This window comes from Equus przewalskii, chromosome 23, assembly GCF_037783145.1.
Source record: "Equus przewalskii isolate Varuska chromosome 23, EquPr2, whole genome shotgun sequence".
Taxonomy (NCBI): Eukaryota; Metazoa; Chordata; class Mammalia; order Perissodactyla; family Equidae; genus Equus; species Equus przewalskii.
The window spans coordinates 6,481,093-6,498,502 of NC_091853.1; the positions used below are offsets into that span (position 1 = coordinate 6,481,093).

Below are 17,410 nucleotides of genomic sequence, written 5' to 3' on the forward strand. Positions count from 1 at the left end.
CCTAGCGGGTCATGCTCAGAGCTAGGCCAGCCGGCAGATGACTTGAGCATCAGAAAGTGGGGCTGGAAGTGGCTAAATATCATGTGTCTCTGGCCAGGATTGGTCCTGGTTACCGGGAGTGGCAGGGTCTTCAGTGGGGATGGAGGGGTCTGCCCCAGTGGTAGGGTATAAGGTGTCAGAAGATGGGAGACCCAAGTACTAAGTGCATCAAGGGGAAGAGAAGAGCAACACTCAGTGTGAGCTCAAGGTGGGGGAGAGTGCTGAAAATTGGTATGAATGAGGGAAGCCTTCATGGGGGAGGTGGCATTTGCCAGTCTTTAATGAGTGGTGAAGAAAACATAATAAGGAATATATGTAACCAGGAATGGTCACAATGCTAGGATTATAGTGTACTAGGAAAAACAATTCTTCTGGTGTACTGTGAGCTTCATCAAGCCACCAAATGTCAATGTGGAAAGAAAATATTAGGCCTGGTTTGTGTACCTTCTTCTATTGACCCCATGGTTGGTTTGGTCCCCTTCTCTTATTCTAAAGCAATATTGATTAACTTTAGAAAATAATACTGAGTGAAACACAAGTAAAAATACAAATTAAACATAATACCAATACCCACAGGTCAGCACTATTAAAATTTTGATGTAATTTCTTCATATATATACTTTTTTTTTCAAAAATGCAATTGTAGGGGCCAGCCCCATGGCCTAGTGGTTAAGTTTGGCATGCTCCACTTTGGCAGCCAGGGTTCATGGGTTCAGATCCTGGGCATAGACCTATGCCACTCATAAGCCATGCTGGGGTGGCGACCCACACATAAAATAGAGGAAGATTGGCATGGATGTTAGCTCAGGGCTAATCTTCCTCAAGGTAAAAAAGAGGAGGATTGGCAACAAATGTTAGCTCAGGGCTAATCTTCCTCAGTAAAAAAAAGCTATTGTAGTATTAATTTTCATCCGTTCTATAAGTACTCATGATGTCCCTCTACCAGGACACAATGGGGGACAAGATAGACAGGGACCCTGCACTCCCTACAGTCTGGGGGGGAACAGAAACAGTAAGCAGATCATTACAGTGCAGTGTGATCAGTTCTGTGTTAGAAGTACAGCGTCCTGTGGGGCCACAACAGCTGCCTTCTGCAGATCTGTTGGGACGTGGAAGGCTTCTTAGAGAAAGTGACAGCTAAGAAAGAGACTTGAAGGAGAAATAGAGATTAGTTTCAGCCACAAGAAGTTCATTGGTGCCTTTAATATAGATCATTTTGTTTTGTTGTCTTGGTTGTTGAGTGATGGAGACTGAGACAAGACAACGACGAGTTGAGGAATCCATGAGAAAACAGAGGCTGCCAGTATCTGATTATTCTTTCATGAAGATTGAGATAGGACAGAGAGAGACGAGGCTAGAAGAGGAGATAGGTTGAAAGGGGCTGTGTTTTGTTTTTAAAATTAGAGTATTCAGTATTTTAAGTGCTGGTGAGAAGGAACCGACAAAGAGAGAGTGACTGAAAACATACATAGACAATAAACAGAAAAATCAATGAGAAGTTCCCTGAGCAAAAGCAAGAGGAAGAGGTTCAGAGCCTGAGTGGAGGGATCAACCCCAGCAGGGGAAGGAGGAGAAGATGAGCAAGTTAGACCGTGGGCCCCATCTTCAGGGATCCAGGTAAGGGCAGTGTGAGTCTTAGAGAGCCCTGTTAAATGATGTTAACTTCTTTGTAATTGGAGACAGATACTGCATTTCATCATTCCAATCTCACCAATGATTTCTAGTAACTATAGCGTGGGGACCCAAGGCTAAGTCTTCCTGGAACTCTTTGGAATTACACGTGGGATGCTAACTGCTGACAATCTTTGCTCTCTGCCTCCTGTCTCCTCCACCCCATCAGGCTAACTGTGCTTTCACCACAGGAAACTTCTAAGGATGGGATGACCAGGGTCTACAGGTCATTAGTGACAAATATCTGCAAAGAAATGTCGTGTTACAGTGACTTCCCCTTCCAAGAAGATTATCCCAATTTCATGAAGCACGAAAAATTTTGGGGCTACCTCCAAGAATTTGCTGAGCACTTTGACCTTTTGAAATACATTCGGTTTAGGGTAAGACACCTTGGGTTGTGGCGGTTGATGAGTAGGGACTGGCCCATTCAGTGATCTAGTAGAAAAGGGATGCTTAAGTAAACTGCTTCTGGATTTTGTCTCTATAAAGGCAGATAATAAAGACTCCTCACTTCTGCTTCTCGTGTTTTACTCAAACAAGTCATTAAAATATTGAATTTCCTGATTCCTCCTCTAAATCCAAACTCTCATTCAGGATGAAATTTAGAATTTTTTTGAGGAGAAAGGAAAAATGAATTTTGTTCATGAAAACCATTGGGAAGAAGCACCTAGAAGTCTGAACCACAGAAATTATAATGGGTCAAAACTCATTTTCCTAAATTTTTCCAATGCATTCAGTATTTTAACTCATCTCCTTCTCACCAGGAATAAAAACTGAATGTTTCTTCCTCCCAATGAAGGCATTCAGATGTTTTGGGTCCTAGTCGATATGACTACTTCTGAGACTTGGCATGAGTTACTTAACTTCTCTAGGAAGAAGATAAACCAATTGACAGATCACCTATAATGGGACTGACTTGGCCCCCTTGAAATAACAAACATGGTTACCAGACCAGTCAGTGCCTAAGGTTCCAAGGCATCTGATAGAAAGTGTTGGCCTTTTGCTTCCAGACAACAGTGTGCAGCATAACGAAGCGTCCAGACTTCTCCGAAACTGGTCAGTGGGATGTTGTCACAGAGACAGAAGGAAAGCAGGACAGAGCTGTCTTTGATGCTGTCATGGTTTGCAGTGGACGCTTTCTGAATCCCCACTTACCTTTACAGTCCTTTCCTGGTAAGTCATTTTTACCTGATGCCTACCCTTCTGGATTCTTCTAGAAGAAAAGTTATTGATTTGTAATTGGAAATAATTTCTAATGATTATAGACAAGTTTATGTTCACTCTCAGAAATAACATACAAAATAATTTTGAAGGGTAGAAACCACCATGTAGGTGTCAGGTCTTACTATTTACTTATTAATATAAATGCTACTTTTATTTTTTAAGCTTTAGCATGCCTATCTAATTGAAATTCAGTGATCACATAAGGCTCAAAACTATCATATCTGTCATGAAAAAAACAGGCTTTGAGTTTTGTCATTGAATTACAAGTGACCTGTCATTTAATACCTTAAAGGAAGTGAGACTATAAGGAAACTTGACAGATTTTTTTTAAGACCAGAAATTATACATCCAAAGGAATATTTTCACCCTTCAAAATAGTCACCACAATACTAATCTGTACACCTCTTATACCAAGGCCATCAATACAAAGAAGTCCTAGAAATTCCCTTTTGGAAATGCTTTTGGTTCCAACAGCACATTCTCACACTTGGCAAATCTCCATCTTTTGAGATCATATGAGGATTACTAAGACACAGTAAAGCTACTCTTCTTCTGTCACTTGTAAGTGGCCCTAAAGGCAATTGAGCAAGTGAAGTTTGGAACTTAATTGAAAGAACTTTTAAGGGAGGAAAAGTATGAGGAATAAGGTTTTCAAATCTTGGCCAATAAAGAAAAATTAAATATAAGTCTTATAAACATAATCTCAAATTAACAAAATATCCTATTCAAATAAAAAATGTGTTAGGGGTCAAGTGAGAATTCAATACATAATTTTGCAAAGAAGCAATATCATAAATGATGGTTCAGCTTCAGACTTGCTGCCCATCTGGGGGCTAAACACACAACCACACAGTACTAAAGGGATTTATAACCACCTCTTAGAACAGTGTTTCTACAGGGAAATATGTTACAAGGGTCAAACAATTGATGCTTTTGGAATTTAGTGTCTTGTCGGGTTTGGGATGGCGCACCCTTTACTCCTAACTGCCTGCAGCTCCACTTAGACTAAATGTAAAGAATGCTGTTACAAAACGTCAATCAAAAGCGGAGAGGGGAGGAGGCTTGTGGCAGGATGAAATGTATAAACTGGCAGAGCTGGTCCCGAGGGAAGAGACTGGAAAAACATAAACTAGAATAGCAGGGTAGCCTTGGATCATTTTGAGAGCAGACATTTCTACACACATTAATGACCTCTGGAAAAAAATGATTGCAATAGAAATATTGAGGTGCCCCTCTTTTCCCCTACAACCAAGATTATGGAGAAGGAAGAAACCCACACATGTGGACTTCAGAGACTCCTCTTGGGTTTTGACCAGACTTTAGAAGGATCTGTTACAGGGTACCCCAGGACAGATAATCCCAATTTCCTCTGTGTTCCCAGAGTGAGGTATCTTGATGAGTGGATATGGTGTAAGGTTTCCATGGGGTCCTGGTCTGCTACAGTTCCATCGGGGCAATGACCCTTGATATGTGGCCTTTAGCATAATGGTCGTGAACAAAGTTCTGGAGTCAAACAACCTGGACCAAATCCTGGCACTGGTTGCATAATCTTGGGTTAACTTAATCTCTCTAAACCTCAGCAAAGTGGAAATGAGTTCTTGTCTCACAGAGCAGTCATGAGGATTAAATGTGATCATACACATAAAATACTTAGCAGAGCGCATAGTTAGCACTCTATAAACAAACATTAATCACTACTGCCATGAATCATGACCCACAGTGAATGATTATCCACCTTCTGAGAATTATCCATAAGAACCTGCTTCCTAAGAGGCATGTGATTCCACCAAAATGAGTACTTAGCCCTCTTAGTTAAGTTGTAACCCTGGCCTGTTTTGGGTGGCATCTTTTGGGTGGCGTATGCTGAACTCCTTCCCTGGTAATGTAAATATTTCAAACACCCAAGAAATCCAGAAAATACCATCAAATAGACTTATGGTTCTCTCAAGGAAATGTCAAGGCATTGGAAGACAAAGCTCTGACCAAAATCCAAACAGTTTGGGAATAGATACAGTAATTTCTGTCCATCGTTACTTACACTAGAGTGCAAAAGAGCCACAACTGTCTGCGTAATGATTAAAAATGCTGTCAAACCCACTCTGACATCTGGCTGAAGTTAACTCTTTTTAAGATTCCTTTTCCGCTTTTCACTAATCACCACAGCATCTTTCACGAAGAATTTTAAGACAAAGGTTGAACATGAATGTTTTACTTGAAAACATGAACTCTTCTCCACACAGAAAATATCAGGACTAGCTCTGCCTTATCTGTCAAAAAGATCTGTAGAAAGGATAAGCTTTGTCTTCTCCCTTCCTCTGCCAGTTCCTCCTCCCACCAAACCCTTCACCCACCGGCTGCAGTTTCTGACTCTTCCAGAATTGAAGTCTGCAGAAAGAAGAGAAGTCAGGTGGAAGAAAAGGTTTTACTTGACTGGTGCCAATCAAGTGCTAGCTTTCTCCATCCTTGGAGGTGTTTAAGATTGATACTTTGTGGGATGTTTTCACAGGTTCTGCTTCAGAGAGACACTCTGATACTGGGGATCTCTCACTGCGGCCCTACATTATAGGCCACACACTCTCGGGCTGGCCACTTACAGCTCCTTAAATCCTGGTTCCTGCCCAGGAACCACACAGGAGTCCACACAGACTTCTGTTAAGGTCTCATTGCCTGTCCAGATACCTACCTGTGCAAAGTCCCTTTAAATTGACACCAGACGGCCTCTCTCCTAAATGGCTCTCATCTGGTCCATGCGAAATACTGTGTATCTCACAGTGTCAACTTGCTACCAGTGCAGCCACCATCCCCTGAAGACAGTTCCACTCACAGCCTTTCAGGCATGGGTCAAACACCAGTCTCTGTGCTCCGTAGACTCCAAGGGTCAAGATCTCACACTTCTCTCCTTGAAGCCCCGTGAACCTGGCTCCAAAATCAAGAGGATAGAAAATGCCACCGCACTTTAAATGCTTTCATGAAATTCTCCAATTTTCAACTCCTGGCCCACTTCAACTTCAAGTCCTTGTTAACTTTAAACAAATAGCCACTTGTTTCTCCAGCAAAAATGGGTTTATTCAGGATTAGCAAAGAATTGTAATTTGGGGTCTGCAACCATGGTGAGCCATGTGTAAGCCCCCAGCAGCAAGGGAGGAGAGACTCTTTTACAGGGGGGAAGAGGACTGTGGGGGAGCTATTGTAAAAAAAAGAGTCTGTTGGAGAAATCAAGAGTTCAATGTGTAATGGCTTTTCATTGGTTGGGTTTGACAGTATCTCATTGGCTGAGCTTCTTGCCAGTCAAGAAGAGAAAGTGTTTCTTCTTCCTTTTGTGCTCTGCTATATACATAGGGTGTGAGAGCAATGCTTTTGGCAAGGTATTTGGAGAGTCTCTACAAATTTTGCCAAGTGAATCTTAATAATACCATTAATGTGTTTGACTAAACCAGAGGATTGGGGATGGTAAGCACAGTGAAAGTGTTGTGAAACCAGCCAAACGGTGCAGACTTGTCGAAGTACCTGACCAGTAAAATGGGTTCCTCAATCACTAAGAGGTTCAAGTGAGGTTCCCCAGGTGGGGGAAATCCTTTCCAATAGGACTTCAGCCACTGACGAGACAGTAGCCTGTCTGCAAGGAAAGGCTTCAGTCGAGTGAGAAAACATACAAACCGTGACTAAAACATATTTATATCCGTGAGACAGGGGAAGTTGTATGAAATCCATTTGCCAAACTTCCAGTGGTCCATTAGGCAGTATAAAATGTCTGGGAGCAGAATGAGCAGGCGTCTTGTATTTTGGACAAGTGGGACAACTGAGATAGGCACTTTTGGCAGCCTTGTTAATATTTCTCCACCAGTATTGATTCATGAATGCTGTCATCTTGTCAGTAGACGAATGGTTTAATGCATGTTCAGTGGTTAGGAGAGGGAATTTTAGAGTCTCTAGGATGACTGAGTTGTTATTTGGTTTGAACAAGAGCTTTCTCTTTATATCAATCCAACAATTGTTGAATTTCCCACCTTGTTTTTCCTTTCCTGAGGCCAATTGTTGGGCTTCTCTAGTCAGCTTCTAAGTTATCATTTGGAAAAATATCTCTTTGGACCATGACAAGGGCTTGGCTGTTGTTGGTTCCTTTAAGGGCTGCATTTCTGGTAGAAATATCAGAAAGGAGATTTCCTTTAGCTTCCAGAGAGTCAAGGTTAGAATGCCTTGGGATCTTAATAATAGCTAAAGCAGCAGGTAAAAGTATAGCATCCAATAATTCTGGAACATAGGGACCATTTTAAATTTTATTTCGGCTGGAAGTAAAGAAGCTCTGTTACTTCCACAACATTCCAAAATCATGAGCTACTCCAAAAGCATACCTACTATCAGTATAAGTATTGACAGTATTGCCTTTGGCTGAAGCACAAGACCATATAAGAGCATATAATTCAGTCTGTTATGTCAAAGTAGCCATGGGTAAAAGTGCTGCCTCAGCAGTGTCTAAAGGCATTACAATAGCATACCCCGCACAATATTTTCTATTGCCACCTTTTAAATAAGAAACCAAGAGAAGTCAACATTACCCAAAGGAGTTTTCTGCAGATCGTCATGGGGAGTCAGGAGGTGATCCATCAGCATTAAGCAGTCATGAGGGACTTCATCAGTAACAGAGGGGAGAAGAGTAATAGGGTTAAGATTATGACAGCATAAAAGAGTTATGTGAGGAGCAGTGGACAGAACAATTTCATAGGAGGTGAGGCAGCTGGCTGAAATATGTTGAGTGGGATGGGAATTCAAGAGGGCTACTACTGCATGAGGTACAAAAATGGTTAAAGAGGATCCTACAGTGATTTTCTCAGAGGCCTTAACTGAAAAAGCAGTGGCAGTAATGGCTCTGAGGCAGGGGGGTAATGCTGTGCCACAGGGTCCAGATGCTGGCTATCATGCCCGATGGGCCAGTGGCGGTTCCTCTGTTTTTGGGTGAGTACCCCAAGGGCATTTCATATACAAAGAGGAAAAAGGGACTCTCATAACTGGGATGTCCAAGGGCAGGTAAGTTCATCAAACTCTCCTTGAAGGCCTTAAAGGCTACGTCATCTGATTCTTCCCATAAAATTGGGTTGAGGTGTATGTAAAACATACAGAAGTCTGGCCACAAGAGAGAAATTGGAATCCAATTTTGGCAATAACCAACTAGCCCAAGAAACCCTCACAGTTGGCACTTCGTTTTTGGTTTGGGGAAATTTGGGACACCATCTAGCCTACCTCGATCTAGATGGAGTCCTTGTTCTGATGTCAGATGCCCTAAATATGGAATCTGGGTTTGGCAAACTGCATATTTCTCCTTGGTGACCTTATGTCCCCTTAAGGCTAACGCTTTAGCAAGTGGATGCTGTCTTCCTGTGGGGAGACGTGGGAAGGAGAGCAAAGAAGCAAATCATCCACATATGACAACAAAGTGGAGCCCCTGGGGAGCTTTATATCATCCAGACCAGCCTTCAGGCTTTGTGAAAAATAAGAAAGACTCTCAGTAAAATCCTGAGGCGAGGCATCACTGTCCAGATGAATTGTTTTCCTTCCCAAGTGAAGGCAAAAATGTATTGACCAGCTTCATCAACTCAAGTGCTAAAGAATGCACTGCACAAATTAATTGCCAGAAAGAATTTGTTCCCAAGGGGAATGCCTGTTAGTAGGGTGTGAGGGTTAGGAACAACAGAGTGTTGAGGGATAACAATGACGTTTATTGCTCAGAGGGCCAGGACAAACCTCCACCCCTAGCTCTTGGGTTTTCTCACAGATACAATAGGAGTGTTACAGGAACTAGCATAAGGGATAATGAGGCCTTGTTTTCCTCTGTTCTGAGCTTTGTACCTTGAAGGGCTTCTTTATTTATACAGTATTGATTAATTCTGAGGAGAGGTTTTGAGGGATCTGATTGAATCTTTTTTTTGAGGAAGATTAGCCCTGAGCTAACATCTACCACCAATCCTCCTCTTTTTGCTGAGGAAGACTGGCCCTGAGCTAACATCCATGCCTATCTTCCTCTACTTTAAATGTGGGACGCCTGCCACAGCATGGCTTGCCAAGCAGTGCCGTGTCCGCACCTGGGATCCAAACTGGTGAACCCTGGGCCGCCGAAGCGGAATGTGCAAACTTAACCATTGTGCCACCAGGCTGGCCTCGGATCTATTTGAATCTTGATGGGAGGAGTGCTGTGAATTTTACCAATATCATTGGAGATTTTGCCCATAAGGAGGGTGGTAGCTGACTCAGTAGGGACAAATGATCCATGTTTTTCCAGAATCAGCTCTAGTACCACCAGAGATGGAACAAATGAAAGATGTCAAAGGGTCATTTAATTCACCGGGTTGGCTGTTTTCATGATGGCTGTCAAATTCTAGAATTATTTCTCCCTTTCAGGAGAAAGAAACTCTAGCATGATACTTTTCCAAGAAGTCTTAACCTTATAAATGAATAGAGGCCGAGGAACTAAGGAGAAAAACGTTTGTGTCTCTCAGAGGGCCTAAACAGAAGGGAAGAGGTTGAGAGACAGGAGCCCTTTGAGGTTTATTAGAGATCCCCACTACTTGAACTGTTTCCGTGCTCCAAGGCAGGGGCTGCTTTATAGAAGTGGCGTGGGGCTGCGCACCTATAGTCTGGCTCCAGCGTCAATTAGGAAAGAAGGAGATCCATTCCCAATCTGGAGAAACGTTTCTCCAGGTCATTTAAGAGGGAGGATTGGGAAGAGCCACCATACTTCTTTGAAGCCACATCAGTGAGAATTTGAAGGACATTGGAAAGGCTGGTTAGAGGACTTGAAGGCAGTTGTAATAATCTCTTTTCCAATGTCTTGGCTCTTTGCAATAATAACAGAAATTAGGAAGTTTTTGGTTTCATTTAGGGGGTTTCATTTGCTGGAGTTGAAGATTAAGAATTTCAGCAGTCTTTCTTCTAGGTGACCCTCTAGAATGCAAGAGAGCTGGTTTGCCAGGTTAACTAAATTTGAGGTGGACATAGTTTTCAGTCCATCCTGGTCCTTTTTATTAGAAGCAGAAGCTCCCAGTTTAGCCCATTAATAAACATAGAGTTAAAGCTACCCAGGTGGAAGCACCATCTGAAGGAAGACCAGAATGTCTTTAAAGACAACCTGAAGTCAACTGTAATAAGCACGAACAGATTCATCAGGTTTTTGTGCACAGGCTAATTTTGTTGCAATCAACAGGCTTCGAGAAAGCCCTAGGAATTGCCTGATGAAGTTGTCTTGCAATCACCTGAGCCTGATCATGCAACAGATTTGTGGTTTGGTCTCCTGGTGGTAATTCTAGAGACCTTTCAGGATTTTTCCCAATTAGCAGTTTTCATCCAGTGCTGGGCCTGGCTTTCACCAACGAGCATAGGAACTAGCTGATATAAGCCAGAGAAACCATGTTGATAAGTTTGAATGACTATATTAAATTCCTCTGCAAATCTGTGAGGATCTTCAGTTACTTTGGGAAAATGTTTGACTGTGGCTCACAGTTCAGCCCTGTTCAGGGAGTAGAAGAAATTAAGGGTTTAGCCTCAGCATCCTCAGAAGGCTTAATTTTAAAGGGGCCAGTTCTGATAGGTTCAGAGGAAGAGGGAGTGGGGAGAGGTTCAGGGAAAAGGGGGAGTTCGGCAAGAGAGTTAGTGTGGGGGAACTGAGAGTATGGAGGGGGTGTAGCCAATATAGAAGAGAAGGAGAAAGATGGCGCTGGAGGCAGACCCTGAGACAAAGAAGCCAGGGAAGAGAAACAAGATGGCACCAGGGAGAGGAAGATGAGGCTTAAAAGCTATTTTATCTTTCTTTAATCATTTGCTTGCCTCAGGTAATCTTAAAATTTTATTTTGCGAAGAGGCAATTTTAGACTCCTGATAACATTTGGAAGCCTCAGAATACCCATCAAAAACAGGCATTCCATTCAGTTTTGGAAACTACAGAGCTGTAGTTGTCTAATTCAGCTCTTAAAAAAGTAAGTTTGATGAGTTCAAAAATTTCCCATAATTGCCCTTGATATTATAAATCACTTTTGGTTAAATCAGTGTATTTAGTAAGAAACGTGCATGAGGAATGACTCCAGTTTTTAAAAATAAAATTGACTGGGTTCTCTGGGCATGGGAGGGACACCTTCAAAATATTTAGATAACTGAGATCCCCTTTCTTAGAGGTTTTTCTCTAGAGCAAAGAAATGATTCTCAAACAGCTGAAATAGCTTAAAAAGGTTAAATAGCTTGTAACTCCAACAGCTTGAATAGCTGAAACAGCCTGCAGGCTTAATACCACCCAGTCCCGATAGAACAGTCCAATTTCATCAAGATGGACCAAAGGTCTAATCAACACGGTTCCAAAGACCAGTCTGGTTTCTGAGCAAATTGGACTGAAGGTAGGTCAACTCCAGCTCTAAGGAGCAGTCTGCTCCCAAGGGAGTCATGCCGAAGGCTGGACCAGCACGGTTCCAAGGAACAGTCCAAAAGTTAGACCGAAGGCTGAGCAGATCCAGTAGAAACAGTCCAGTTCCCAAAGGAATCTGGCCGAAGCCTAGCAAGGTTCAAAGAAACAGCCCAATTCAGAGTCAGGTCAAAGTGCCCCCCGAGTACTCGCAGACAAAGCCTTAACCAGAGAAGGATGAAGCTTTCATACAGCTCTCAAACAGAAGCTGAGGAGCCTCCAACTCGAACAGGGTGGAAGCTCGGGTCCAGGTGAAAAGACTTACCCTCGAACTCCAGGGCTGACGAGAAAAGCAGCGAGTTTAATGGGCTCTTTTGTGGGTACCATATTTGTTTGCTCACCAGCCCAAGTCATGAGGGGTCTTCTCTGGATCCCCATATGAGCCACCAAAAGGCTGACCTCCAAAAAAGAGACAGCCAGGCGGCCAGCCTCGTGGCCGAGTGATTAAGTTCACCCGCTCCACTTCAGTGGCCCAGGGTTTCACTATTCGGATCCTGGGTGCAGATATGGCACTGCTCATCAGGCCATGCTGAGGCCACGTACCACATAGCAGAACTAGAAGGATCTACAACTAGAATATACAACTATGTACTGGGGGGCTTTGGGGAGGAAAAAAAAAAAGATTGGGAACAGATGTTAGTTCAGGTGCCAATTTAAAAAAAAAAAAAGAATAAAAACGAGAGAAAGAGACAGCCAGTTATTTCTCCAGCAAAAATGGGTTTATTCACGATCAGCAAAGAATTGCAATTGAGGTCTGCAACCATGGTGAGCCATGTGCAAGCCCCCAGCAGCAAGGGAGAAGAAACTCTTTTACAGAGGGGAAGAGGAAGTTGGGAGGGCTATTGTAAACAAGGAGCCCATTGGAGGAATTGAGATTTCTATGTGTAGTGGCTTTCCATTGGCTGAGTTGTGACAGTCTTTCATTGACCTAGCTTCTTGCTGATCAAGAATAGGGTGTCTTTCTTCTTGCTGTTGGGCTCTGTTATTGACAGCGGCAGGAGAGCTCCCCCTTTTGGCCTCCTGACTCCAATTTAATGAGGTTTATTAATTTGACACCATCAACGTGAGTGAGGGGCTAAGGATGACATAAGTGGTCTGGGTACCATTCTTTGCAAATTCTGCATAGTTGGTTTAGCATCTCACTTGGAATGTGGCAACTATTGTATTTAGTTTTCAGCTTCTGAAACCTCAGCAGGCAAAGAATCTTATTAAAACATCACGTTGTAAATAGTAGCTATTCAATAAATGTTATTGAGTAAATGAATGAATCAATGACTGAAGGGTAGGAGAATGATATATTCTAGGAGACACTTTCATCTTTGTACATTAAAGTTTGAAAAGTACTTGAAGCATTGAGGTAGGAGGCTGCCAGCTCCTCTAAACTGCAGAGCTTCCCTCTCTGATTCCTTGTCAGTGCCTCAGCTCACCCATCAATGGGTCTAACAGTCACTCTGACTGGCCCCATCACTGTTGTTTCCTCTGCCACCTCTCATAATTTTCATTATAATAACGGAATAATTTCCACTGCTGCAGCCTTCACTGTATACACCCCTGCTTCCACTGTTACTACTGTTCTTAGCTGATGTGAATCCTTGATTTATATCTACCACAGGGATAATTACCAAAAATAAACCAAGAGGGGAAATATTTGGTAGCCCTTCTCACATACGTAAATATCGTAATAGTGATATATGTCTATTGACAGAGTGTTAGGAGCTTGAAAGGTCAGTCACAAACACAAATCTAAATAAGAATAAAGTATAAATGAGCGTACAGTATAATAAAGCATTAAGCATATAATGAAGCATAAAGTAAAATAAGCGTAAGGTATAAGTAACAAGCCTAAGTCACAAGAATAATTATTTTATTTACACAAGAACTTGCCACAAATTTCTTTTGTGGAAAATTTTAATTGAGTTAAAATTCAATTTGTAAATATGTTACATACACAAATCACAGTCTTACAGAATGTATCTATTGTGTAAAATAACTTGCATCAGTAATCTACTTCTTGCCTAGGATGTTCAGGGTCATGCATGAAACGTTTATTATTGCCTGCAGTAAGCTTGATTTCCCTAAGTCATTGCTTTCAAAGGGAACACTCCTACGGAATATAAGTTTTCCCATATTTTTAACAAGGCATGGTGTACTAAATCTATACCTGGGCACACAGCGTCCAATGGGATAAGGATATGCTGGTTCTACTTTCTGCGATTAGCAGCAGGAGCAAAGAGCTGCCGTGTTTCTGGGACTTCCCTTTTCCCATTGACCCTATGCCTGCATACTAGGGAATTATAACTTTAGACATTTCTGGTTTTCTTATCCCTCCTTTCCCTCAGGAATCCATAAGTTTAAAGGCCAGATCCTGCACAGTCAAGAGTACAGGATCCCAGAAGGCTTTGAGGGCAAACGCGTCTTAGTGATCGGTCTTGGGAACACTGGAGGAGACATCGCAGTGGAGCTCAGTCGAACCGCAGCTCAGGTACACCTCTCCGAATCCGCACCCTTACCCCCAGCATCATTTCTGGTGGCTGGAGAGAGGTATTCAAGATTATAAGACACACCGGCCAATTGCTAAGTTATGTGGACACAGAGTGAGTGAAAAACACCTCTAAAAATCCTTAAAGTCACTCATGATCCTCCCTGAACAATTTAAGGATCCATGCTTTACAGAACTGAACCATCTCCAAGAAAGGGCTGGGAAGATTGTGTGGCTGCAAGACCACTAGGCATTTTTCAGAGGTGCTCCTTCAGGAACAAGACCAAATGGGCAAATTGCTCCCCCCAGACCAATTATCTTTCTTTTACACTCTCCCTTTGTAATTCTGGCAAAACTTCCATGTAAGAATAGAAAGGGGAGATTGTTTTCTGAACATCTCCAAGTTTTCTATTAGAAATCAGATTTATACTTTGTTTTAAGATAAAAGCAACTCTTACTTTGCCCAAGAAGTGTGCAAAATGATTTTAGAAGGTCCAATCATAGATTCACAAATTAGAAATCTATTCCACTTTAATATAAATTATAGGACAGTGATTAGATCTGGAAAGAATAAATTTGTATTTAATTCAGTTAAAACTACCTTCTCAAAACTGCACTTTAAATTCCGTATTACTTACGTGTAAAAAAATTGCACATATCTACTGGTACTGCAATACTTTACATTAAACATGATGAAAATACTTAACAGGTCAGGTCAAAGTGATTTGCAAAAACAATGACAGCAACAGAAAAAGATAGTCATTTGTAGATCAATGTACAAATTCACAATCATCTGTTATTATAAGACCAGAATGTCAAAAGACCATTTGAAACACATAGAGGAAAAATACCACAAAATAATGGACATGTACTTATCCTTCTTGCCTTACTCTTTAGGTATTTCTCAGTACCAGAACTGGCACCTGGGTTAACAGCCGCTTTTTGGAAGGAGGCTACCCATTTAATATGATGGTTGTGAGAAGATGCCGTAATGTTATTGCACAAGTTCTGCCTTCATGTGTACTAAAGTGGATTCAAGAGAGGCGGATGAATAAAAGATTTAACCATGAGAATTATGGATTAAGTATTACAAAAGGGTACTTAAATTTTTTTTATTTAATGATAAAATTATTGAATCAATATTTCTCATTCTAGTTTATTCAGAACTCAAAATGTTCAATAATTGTGATGCTGTCTTTGTTTGTCCTGTTCTAAGCTTATTTCATTAATACAATGTCCATCAGGTACCACAGCAGTTCTTGAAATAGGAGTATTCTCTGTCTGGTAGCAAAACTAGCAATTCATGAGGCTAAAAGAAAATGAAAGGTGAAAACTTTTCATTTCCAGCTTGAAAATCAGGAAATGTAAATTGGCTTTGAGGAATCTTAGAATGGCTGCCATCTATAAATATAATATTTGCAGTATCAGTGAGTACAGATGGTCAGCTCTCGCTAACCTTTAATAAATGTCTACTCTGGCTGAATGATTAGAGGTATGAAATTCCAATAGGAATTCCTGGAATTATATATTTTATTTTATTTATTTATTTATTTATTTATTTATTTATTTGAGCAAGATTAGCCCTGAGCTAACTGCTGCCAATCCTCCTCTTTTTGCTGAGGAAGGTTGGCCCTGAGCTAACATCTGTGCCCATCTTCCCCTACTTTATATGTGGGACGCCTGCCACAGCATGGCTTTTTGCCAAGCGGTGCCATGTCCGCACCTGGGATCTGAACTGGCGAACCCCAGGCCGCCGAAGCAGAATGTGCACACTTAACCACTGTGCCACCAGGCCAGCCCTTGGAATTATATATTTTAGTATACCTCTGTATATAGAGTTACAAATTGGCAAGAAAAAGAAAACCTTTGAAATGCATGTGAGGTCATTAATTGTGACTTTTTTTTTTTTACTGGGAAAGATTCACCCTGAGCTAACATCTATTGCCAACCTTCCTCTTTTTTTTTTTTTTCCTCCTCAAAACCCCAAGTGTGTAGTTGTATATTCTAGTTATAGATCCTTCTAGTTATTCTATGTGAGCCACCACCACAGCATGGCTACTAACAGTCGAGTGGTGTCGTTCTGCACCCAGGAACCTAACCCGAGCCACTGAAGCAGAGTTCACCAAACTTTAAACACTAGGCCATCAGGGATGGCTCTAAATGCAATTTTTATTATATTCTTGACCTAATTATTTTTCTTTGGTAATATATCTTTCAACTCATAAGGAAAATTAAGGACAACAGATGATACGATATGTAAATTTTATGAAGACTTCATGTCTGCTATAATTAGGTGGAATGATGTTCATTATGAAATATCAGTATATAAAATAGATTCAGACTTTCTGATTTTTATCCCAAAAGTTTCTTCCTAATTTTCTCTTTGCCTAATATCAATCCTTTGAGGCCTAGGTGATGTGAGACCCGAAACTGATCATCACCTGGTTGTTGTGTACTCGATCCTGACACTCCCAGAAAAGCATTGCTCCAGAAATTAATTCCAAGAGACAGAGGATTTTAAACCCCAGGCAGGAAAGAGTAGGTTTAGTTGTTTTCCACATGCCTTCTATTGGAAAGAGGGAAGCAAAACATGTTTTAGAAAGAGTAAGTCAGGGGACTTTGAGCTAGACGGTGGTCAATTTACTGCCTTGACTTGGCAGACAATTTCCCTGAATTGACCAAATACATATTTGCTGAGGTGTCTCATAGATATCACTACAATGAATAATTTTCTCCTCTGTGTCCAAGGAAAAAACCAAAATTTATTGTGAATGACGAGCTGCCAACCTGCATCCTCTGTGGGACAGTCACTATGAAAACCAGCGTGAAGGAGTTTACAGAAACCTCCGCTCTCTTTGAAGACGGGACGGTGGAAGGAAACATTGACACGGTGATCTTCACCACGGGATACACATTTTCTTTTCCCTTTTTTGAAGAACCGCTCAGAAGCCTTTGTACAAAGAAGTTGTTCCTGTACAAGCAGATCTTGCCTTCCAACCTGGAGAGGGCAACGCTCGCTCTCATTGGCTTCATCGGCCTGAAAGGATCCATTTTATCAGCCACGGAGCTCCAGGCACGATGGGCCACACGAGTATTCAAAGGTACCTGACTCTATTTAAAGCCCCATGTGGTCAACTGAGTCTTCAAATTAGAGCCCTGCAATCTAGCCGAAATCAAACAGGTGTGAGCTAAAGCAACCAGCATATCAAAAAAAGTTCAATGAGTAATTAGTTTTATATATGTGTAATGTTACGATGGGTGTGTTTATGTCTCTAATGTGACTTAGTGGAAAAAGAGGCTTTAACTCTGTAGATGGGATGACTTTGGACGACAGAATATAATCACATTTCTCAAATTAACTGAAATTATTGGAAACTTCAGGATCCTATTCTATTCTGTTCTACTCCAGTCTACTCTAGTCTATCTACTCCTAAGCCTTTCCACTTATTGCTAGAAGTAGAATTTTATATTGCTTCCAAAGAAAGATATTGGAATAATATCCACTGTGACTAAAGTTGGGATCTGAGGAGATAAGGACCTTTAAGAAATGCCCATCA

The 17,410-nt window shown here is 41.5% G+C and overlaps 1 protein-coding gene across 2 annotated transcripts in view; it reads left to right on the plus strand.

Moving 5' to 3' along the window:
* FMO4 (flavin containing dimethylaniline monoxygenase 4) overlaps nt 1-17,410 on the plus strand; it is a 28,144-nt gene that overhangs the window by 4,991 nt on the left and 5,743 nt on the right. For both annotated transcript variants that reach the window (XM_008535781.2, XM_008535779.2), the window contains exons 3-7: nt 1,902-2,090; nt 2,721-2,883; nt 13,714-13,856; nt 14,751-14,950; nt 16,602-16,954. In XM_008535781.2, the coding sequence (XP_008534003.1) occupies nt 1,902-2,090; nt 2,721-2,883; nt 13,714-13,856; nt 14,751-14,950; nt 16,602-16,954 (1,048 nt within the window). The remainder of the gene's footprint in view (nt 1-1,901; nt 2,091-2,720; nt 2,884-13,713; nt 13,857-14,750; nt 14,951-16,601; nt 16,955-17,410) is intronic.